This window comes from Heterodontus francisci, chromosome 8 (genome assembly GCF_036365525.1).
Source record: "Heterodontus francisci isolate sHetFra1 chromosome 8, sHetFra1.hap1, whole genome shotgun sequence".
NCBI classification, from domain to species: Eukaryota; Metazoa; Chordata; class Chondrichthyes; order Heterodontiformes; family Heterodontidae; genus Heterodontus; species Heterodontus francisci.
This window is the reverse complement of record NC_090378.1, coordinates 25,353,917-25,363,132: the sequence shown is the minus strand read 5'-3', so window position 1 is coordinate 25,363,132 and position 9,216 is coordinate 25,353,917. Positions and strand designations below refer to the sequence as shown.

Below are 9,216 nucleotides of genomic sequence, written 5' to 3'. Positions count from 1 at the left end.
CCAACACAGGAAGGTAGACTGAATTTCTACCTTCTGTGCTGTAAGATTAGATATAAGATATTCATAAAGGAATGAGAAAGAGAGAGAGAGAGAGAGACGAACACGTTTTAACTTTTCCTATAGGCTCATTTCTTTTTTTCTCCAAAATGTACCCTTCCTTTAAATTTGCCCAGCCCACCAAAGCGTGATGCCAGAACCCTCCACTGTTACGTGATCCTTGAGTAAATGCACTCATTCATGAATGATTCATCCTGACGATGTTCCATTTCCTAAAATGCTCAGGTGTACTGTGCAGCACCCAGTCTGCGGATGCGGTGTCTATTTGTGAAATGGGAAGGGGCGGAAGTTTGCAGGATCTGAGTCCCTCCTTCCATTGGTTGTCCCGAGAGGGAAGCCTTCTGCTTTTCGCAGCATTGGTTTTTTTTTATTCGTCGATTGGTGATAGTCGGAAGAAGGAGGCGGGCTGGCGGCGTGAAAGCTCTGCAATAAACTTCGGAGAATCGATTTCCTCGCTGCTTGTTTTTCCACAGCTGAGCAAGAGTGACCGCGAATTTGGGACTTGGCTGAACACGGAGAGAACATCGGGACTGTGTCTGCTTCGCTTTAACGGCACCGTTTCTGTACCTCACTCACTCTGAAAGCATGGATGCTGCCAACTTGGCCATCACTTTGGGATTTGTCATTATTTATTGTAATTGCGGGCTCGCTTCAGGTAAATTGGATCGATCATTCCGAGGATTAGTTTGCTGAGATTGCTCTGTATAACAGGCGCCCTTTAATTATTTAATCAATTTATATTTTACCAACACAGTTTCAAATAATATAAATATTTAAAATCAGTTGAAAAGGTTTGAGGCAGTATTCATTAATAAGATATAATTTATAGCCATTTGCAGTAAATCCTGCTTTCCATTTTTAATAACCATATGGCTCCCGCTTAATCTGTAATCTGGTCACGTATCCTCCGATTATAGTGGAATACTGGGAGCGTTAGATCCATTCTCTATGTCAGCTCTGCTCTTATTTCACATCAAATACAGTTCCTTATGAAAATGTGCCAGTGTTCACTTAATATTTGGCAATAACACAGCCAGTGATAGATTATAGACTGATGTATTATATGATGTAAGTGTAGCCGTGTTATAGGATAGCTTTACCATGCCTATATGACAGACTGATACATATGTTTAATGTTCAAGTTACCTTTATCAGTGTGAATCTGCAGGACAATAAAGAGCTCTTATGGGTTCGACATAAAACAAAATTTAACTGAAAATTCTCAAGTATCTCAGATTTTATATATTTGAGATTTATCAGTCCTTTCATCGATATCATTAGTCACTCCTACAAGAGATGTTAAGAGAAAACTTATTGGTTTGCAAAACGTTTTCTTGGTGAATGGATATATGGAAATTTAAATCTTTTAATAAAACATCTTCAGGTACTTCGCTGAAACCTGTTACTAACGTAACGTGGAAATCGTTCAATTTCCGCACTACACTACAATGGGAAATCACCTCTCGGGACTCGGTGTGCACCGTGAGAATACGTGAGTAAGTAACTCAACCGTATATCTTCTGCAAGCAAGTACTGACAAACCCATGGGGCGCGGCTAGGTCTCTGGACAGCAGAGTGCGAGTATATAGAAGACAGCTGAGAGTTTTAGGTAACTTGTAGTCAGTCATCATGTTCGTAAACCTACTGCAACTGAGAACCATTATCCCAAAAAGGATTTAAAGGTGAAGGTAATTCTGTGTGTTCTAACGTGCCCTCCCCCCGCATTTTTGGATTGTTCTTATGCATTGGCCATCTGAAGTGAGTGCAGCCCACATCAATCTCGACTGAATATTGTGCTGTGAACTGATGGTGAGAAGAAAGCCCTGGAATGAGTTTCAGGGCAATCCAAGTGCAAAGAGGCTACAATGAAAAATAAATGTTGGAATTTAGCAAATGGCTACTTTCCACAGACTGGCTTAACTGGGGCTTTATCCCTCTATTTGCAGATTTCCAGCCAAGTTTAGCAATCAATTAAGTCTATCATAAAGCTTCGAAACTATGGTGCAGATACCCTCTCTCTGTAACAACCTGTTGCATTCATACGAATTAAGAGCAGGAGTGGGTTATCTGGTCCTTCGAACCTGCTCTGGTTATTGACAAACAGGATATTGTGATGCAGGCGTGACTGATGCAGAAGTCATATGCAATTAACAATTGTATTTTGTAGGTTGCCTTTTGTGTAAAAAAAACTTTTTAAAGTGTAAACTGGTCAACAGTCTCTGGTGACTACATGGGCGCAGTTAAACACAGAAATCAGCATGTTGCAGTCCACGTTGCACTGCTCCCCTAGAAGCATCATTACACCAGTATCTCACCGAGAGACTCAGCATTGAAAGACATGCCACGCTGTGAAGTTGCAGTGCTTACATGATAGATACCCATTCCAGTGCAAATAAATTTTTAACAGCGCAATAAATCTTAATTATTGCCAAACAACCTTGCTGGCACTGAAAATTAACTTTTACAAGTGTGGCTTCTTATTATTTACTGATTATAAAAAGTAAAAAAAACTTTTTTCATTCATTCTTGGGATGTGGGCGTCGCAGACTAGGCCAGCATTTATTGCCTATCCCTAATTGCCCTTGAGAAGATGGTGGTGAGCTTTCTGTCTCTTTTATCTCTCTTAATCCCATCTTTCTTTCCCTCCCTTTATTTCACTCTCTGTACCTGATTTGACATTGAATTCAATATTCTATCATTTCCAGTTTAATGACTCTTCAATTTGATTGGTTAAGGAGATACAGGGTTGTTTGCCCTGTTCACACGGGTCCCAGATGCTCTGTAGAGGGTGCTGCATTTATTGGCTGTTTGGCTGAGAGGAACTTCCAGCCCAAAAGTCCACAGAAGGTGCAAGTCTATCGAGCGGTGCCATTGATCACAAAATCTGGCCAATGCATACGTTGCCCAAGTTCGATGTGGATAGATGACCCAATCACTTTATAGAGTGTAAAGAAGCAAATCTATTATCGTCAGAACAGGAAGGCCAAATTCTTAATGTACTGGGACATCAGTATAAACAAGATTAGATAAAATTGAGAGGAATTCTACAATGCACCAGTCAGAAATACTTTGATTGCCGTCTGCTACAGGTTTTAGATTAACCTATATTTTGGCCTCTATAATTGTAAATTGCTGCTCCAGTTACCTGGCTATCTTTCTCCCAACGCCAGAATGACAGACACACAAATGACTTGAGGTAATTTGCAGTAGCACTGAAATCACATGGATGCTGAGCTCACTCAGTGTTACTGTAGCAACTCCACTAGTTTGCCCTAAGCACTTCCATATTAGGTGCTTTCTTAGTGATTGTGCACCATTGGCAACAGGTCCCAACATTCTTGTTGCTACTGGTACACTCTAATGCAATTGAATCGGACTCTGCATTGAGTCCAGGAACAACTTTCACTGGATCTGAACTGCCGAAAATGTTAACTAACAAATAAATAAAAATGAGAGGTGACAGCACAGGCAGTGTGTCGGGGCTGTAATATGTGGGAGTTTGTGGACAGTAAGACTGTCCCAGATTGCCACATCTGCAGGAAATGCCTCTGCCTTGAGTCACTACAGCTCAAAGCCTTTGAGTTGGGGTGCAGGTTACAGACACTCCAACGCATAAGGAAGGGGGAGGAATTTCTGGATAATTTTCTCCAAATAACACCTCCGAGGAAAGCATAGGTTCAAGAAGGGGATACGAGTTAGAGGAGAAGGTCCTGCAGATACTGGACTTGTCCAACAGGTACAATGTACTTGCTACCTCTGAGGATAAGAATGAAGACTGGAAAATGGCCAGAATGCTAACCATGGCACTTTGGAGCAGGAAACGGTCCAAGGAGAAAGAGTAAATTAACAAGATTGTAGTCATAGGGGATTTAATAATTAGGGGAATAAATGGAGCCCTCTGCAGGCGCGTCTGAGAGTCCAGTGGGTGTGTTGTCGAGCTGGTGCAAGGGTAAAATGTATCTCAGACCAACTGCAGAGGAGCTCCGAAAGAGAGGGGTACATCCAGTTGCCATGGGCCAGGTTGGGGCCAATGACATAGGGAAGAAAACAGAGGAGGGCCTATTAAGGGAACCATCAGAAGTTAGGAACTGAATCAAAAAACAGGACCTCATGAGTGGTAACCTTGGGATTACTACATGAACCATGTGCTAATTGACATAGGGATAAAGAGATCAGGAAGATGAATGTGTGGCTGAAAGACTGGTGTGGCAAGGAAGGGTTCCATTTCATGGGATGCGTACTGGGATAGGAAGGAGCTGTGCTACTGGAACGGGCTCCACCTGAACCAAATGGAACCAGAGCCCAAGTGCAAAGGATAAAGAGGGCTGTGGATCAGACTTTAAACATGTAAAACGGAGTGGTGGGGGTGGGCTTGGTGGTAGGAGGAGTGATCTAGTGAAAATAGCGTAAGCCTGAAGATAAAAGAAATAGAACATGAAAGTAAAGGTCAGACCAAGATAAAGAAAAAGGGTAACATACAAGGTCAGGGAACAGATACAGTTAAAGAACGTAAGTGTAAAATGATTGTTAGAAATAACATGAGTGGACCAGTTAATAAAAACAAATTAAATTGCCTACACAGCAATGTTCACAATATTCAAAACAAAACAGAGGAACTGGAACCAATAACTCATAGTGAGGAGCCAGATGTAGTAGGATAACTGAAACATGGCTTAATAATTGTATCAGGGGAGGTGGTGGCATACTGGTATTGTCACTGGACTAGTAACCCAGACACCCAGATATTGCTCTGGGGACATGGGTTCGAATCCCACCACAGCAGAAGGTGGTCATCTAATGATGGCCATGAAACCATTGTCGATTGTTGTAAAAACCCGTCTGCTTCACTAATGTCCTTTAGGGAAGGAAATCTGCTGTTCTTACCTGGTCTGGCCTACATGTGACTCCAGATCCACAGCAATGTGGTTAACTCTTACATTCCCTCGAAATGGCCTAGCAAGCCACTCAGTTCAAGGGCAATTAGGGATGGGCAATAAATGCTGGCCTGGCCTGCGATGCCCACATCCCATGAAAGAATAAAAAAAAATAAAGAACAGGATTGTCAATTGAATATTGTAGGACAAACCTCATTGAGAAAGGTTAGGGAAGGAAGAAGGGATGGGTTAGTTGTACTAATTAGAGATAACGTCTTGCAGTAGTAAAAAGGGACACAATTAGCTTTAATGGGCATAGATTTAAGGTAAGGGGCAGAAGGTTTAGAGGGGAGTTGAGGAAGAATTTTTTCACCCAGAGGGTGGTTGGAATCTGGAACACACTGTCTGAAGGGGTGGTAGAGGCAGGAACACTCACGACATTCACGAAGTATTTGGATGAGCACTTGAAATGCCATAACATACAAGGCTACAGGCCAAGTGCGGGGAAATGGGATTAGTTAGGACGGATGCTTGATGGTCGGCGCAGGTGCGTTGGGCAGAAGGGCCTGTTTCTGTGCTGTAAAACTCTGACTCTAAGATAGAAGCAGAATCCATATGGATTGAGGCAATGGATACATAGGGATCAATCACAGTAATAGGGATACAAGCAAAATACTGCGGATGCCGGAAATCTGAAATAAAAATAAGAAATGCTGGAAATACTCAGCAGGTCAGGCAGCAACTGTGGGAAGAGAAGCAGAGTTAATGTTTCAGGTCAGTGACCCTTCTTCCGAACTAGCAGATATTAGAAATGTGAAAGGTTTTAAGCAAGTAAAGCAGGGGTGGGGCAACAGTTAACAAAGGAGAAGGTGTAGATAGGACAAGATCACAGAGAGTAACCGACCCAGAAGGTCATGGAGCAAAGGCAAACAATATGTTAATGGTGTGTTGAAAGACAAAGCATTAGTACAGATAGGGTTTTAATGGACTGAAAACTGAACAGCCACAAGTACAAACATGAATAAAAAACAGTGGGTAGACAAACTGAACAAACTAAGATAAAATAAAATAAACACAAAAAAAGTATAATAAAGAAAAAAATAACTAAAAATCAAAGTAAAACGGGTGGGGGGAGCCTGTCATGCTCTGAAATTATTGAACTCAGTGTTCAGTCCGGCAGGCTGTAGTGCGCCGAATCGGTAAATGAGATGCTGTTCCCCGAGCTTGCGTTGAAGTTCACTGGAACACTGCACAGTAATAGGGATAGTGTACAGACCACCTAATAGTGGAACAGAGGTGAAGAGAGAGTAGGCAAATCTATGGAATGAGTAAAATACATAAAATAATAATGATGGAAGATTTGGACTATCTACAGGTAAACTGGCAAGAAGAGGTAGGGAAAGCAGAAAATGGAATGATGCTGTTCCAGTGTGCTTCGGACTCCTTTCTTACCCAATACGTAAGAAACCCCCGAACACGAGAGGAATCACTGATGGACTTCGCAATGGGAAATGACCCAGGATAGACAAGAGAAGAATTGTAGGAGAAAATCTCGGTAAAATGATCATAACACGATAAGAATTCAAATAACGATTGAGAAAAACATCAGTAAGACAAAGGCTAAAGTAATAGATAGAAAGAAAACTAATTTTGAGGGGAAGGGAATGGAACTAGGGAAGATAAACTGGAGAAAAGTGTTTACAGACAAAGAAACAGATCAGCAGCGGGGAATATTTCAAACAGTATTCAATAGAGTTCAGGAGAAATACATTCCACAAAAAAAACAAGAACAAACTAGCTGATAATGAAACAACATGGATAAATAAAGATAAAAGCAAAATACTGCAAATGCTGGAAATCTGAAACAGAAACAAGAAATGCTGGAAATACTCAGCAGGTCTGGCAGCATCTGTGGAGAGAGTAATAGAGTTAACGTTTCAGGTCTGATGTCCTAGGGGGAGTATTTGCCAGAGTGGTTGCAGAGGGTTTAAACTAAAATGGCAGGGGGATGGGAACCTTTGCAAGGAGTCAGAGGAGGGGGGATCAAAGACAAGAACAAAAGACAGTAAGGGGAATAGGAAAAGTGATAGGCAGAGAAATCAAGGGCCAGAATCAAACAGGGCCACAGTGAAAAATAGTGGGAAGGGGACAAGTAATGTTAAAAAGACAAGCCTTAAGGCTTTGTGCCTTAATGCGCGGAGCATTCGCAATAAAGTGGATGAATTAATTGTGCAAATAGATGTAAACGGGTATGTTAGAGTCGGGATTATGGAGACATGGCTGCAAGGTGACCAGGGATGGGAAATGAACATCCAGGGGTATTCAGTATTTAGGTTGGACAGACAAAAAGCAAAAGGTGGTGGAGTTGCATTGCTGGTTAAAGAGGAAATTAACGCAATAGTGAGGAAAGATATTAGCTCTGACGATGTGGAATCTTTATGGGTAGAGCTGAGAAACACTAAGGGACAAAAAACGTTGGTGAGGGTTGAATATAGACCCCCAAACTGTAGTGGTGATGTTGGGAATGGCATTAAACAGGAAATTAGAGCCGCTTGCGATAAAGGAACATCTGTAATTATGGGTGACGTTAATCTGCATATAGATTGGGCAAATCAAATTAGTCATAATACCGTAGAGGAGGAATTCTTGGAGTGTGTACGGGATGGTTTTCTGGACCAATACGTTGAGGAACCAACTAGAGAACAGGCCATCCTATATTGGTATTGTGTAATGAGAGAGGAATAATTGACAATCTAGTGGTGCGAGACCCCTTGGGGATAAGCGACCATAATATGATAGAATTCTTCATCAAGATGGAGAGTGACGTAGTTGATTCTGAGACGAGGGTCCTGAATCTTAGTAAAGGAAACTAAGAAGGTATGAAGCGCGAGTTGGCTATGACAGATTGGGAAACATTACTTAAAGGGATGATGGTGGATAGGCAATGGCAAACATTCAAAGAGCGCATGGATGAACTGCAACAATTGTTTATTCCTGGCGCAAAAGAATACTGGAAAGGTAGCCAAACCATGGCTTACAAGGAAAATTAGAGATAGCATTAAATCCAAGGAAGAGGCATATAAATTTGCCAAGAAAAAACAACAAACCTGAGGATTGGGAGCAGTTTAGAATTCAGCAAAGGAGGACCAAGGGATTGATTAAGAAGGGGAAAATAGAGTACGTGAGCAAGCTTGCGGGGAACATAAAAACTGACTGTAAAAGTTTCTATAGGTATGTGAAGAGAAAAAGATTGGTGAAGACAAATGTAGGTCCCTTACAGTCAGAAACTGGGGAATATATTATGGGGAACAAAGAAATGGCTGACCAACTAAATGTATACTTGGGTTCTGTCTTCACAAAGGAGGACACAAATATCATACCAGAAATGTTGGGGAACACATGGCTTAGTGACAGAGAGGAACTGAAGGAAATCAGTATTAGTAGAGAAATGGTGTTGGGGAAGTTGATGGGATTGAAGGCCGATAAATCCCCAGGACCTGATGGTATGCATCCCAGAGTACTTAAGGAAGTTGCCCTAGAAATAGTGGATGCATCGGTGGTCATTTTCCAAGATTCTATAGACTCTGGAACCGTTCCTACAGATTGGAGGGTAGCTAATGTAACCCCACTATTTAAAAAGGGAGGTAGAGAGAAAGCAGGGAATTATAGACCAGTCAGCCTGACGTCGGTAGTGGGGAAAATTCTAGAATCCATTATCAAAGATTTTATAGCAGAGCACTTGGAGAACAGTGGTAGAATCGGGCAGAGTCAGCATGGATTTACGAAAGGGAAATCATGCTTCACAAATCTACTAGAATTCTTCGAGGATGTAACTAGCAGAGTTGATGAGGGGGAGCCAGTGGATGTGGTTTATTTGGACTTTCAGAAGGCTTTCGACAAAGTCCCACTTAAGAGATTAGCATGTAAAATTAAAGCGCATGGGATTGGAGTAGTGTATTGCGATGGATAGAAAATTGGTTGGCGGACAGGAAACAAAGAATGGGGATAAATGGGTCTTTTTCCGAATGGCAAGCAGTGACTAGTGGGGTACTGCAGGGATTGGTGCTAGGACCCCAGCTATTCACAATATATATGAATGATTTAGATGAGGGAACTAAATGTAATATTTCCAAATTTGCAGATGTCACAAACTGGGTGGGAGGCTGAGTTGTGAGGAGGATGCAGCGAGGCTTCAGGGTGATTTGGACAAGTTGAGTGAGTGGACTAATGCATGGCAGATGCAGTATAATGTGGATAAATGTGAGGTTATCCACTTTGGTAGCAA

General features: G+C 41.8%; 1 protein-coding gene across 1 annotated transcript in view; it reads left to right on the top strand.

The window, feature by feature from the left end:
• The first annotated feature begins 352 nt into the window (after positions 1 to 352).
• The window catches only part of f3a (coagulation factor IIIa), a 28,935-nt gene continuing 20,071 nt past the window's right edge, over positions 353 to 9,216 (top strand). The window contains exons 1-2 of the mRNA XM_068036360.1: positions 353 to 712; positions 1,442 to 1,553. Coding sequence (XP_067892461.1) covers positions 643 to 712; positions 1,442 to 1,553 — 182 coding nt within the window. The 5' untranslated portion in view covers positions 353 to 642. The remainder of the gene's footprint in view (positions 713 to 1,441; positions 1,554 to 9,216) is intronic.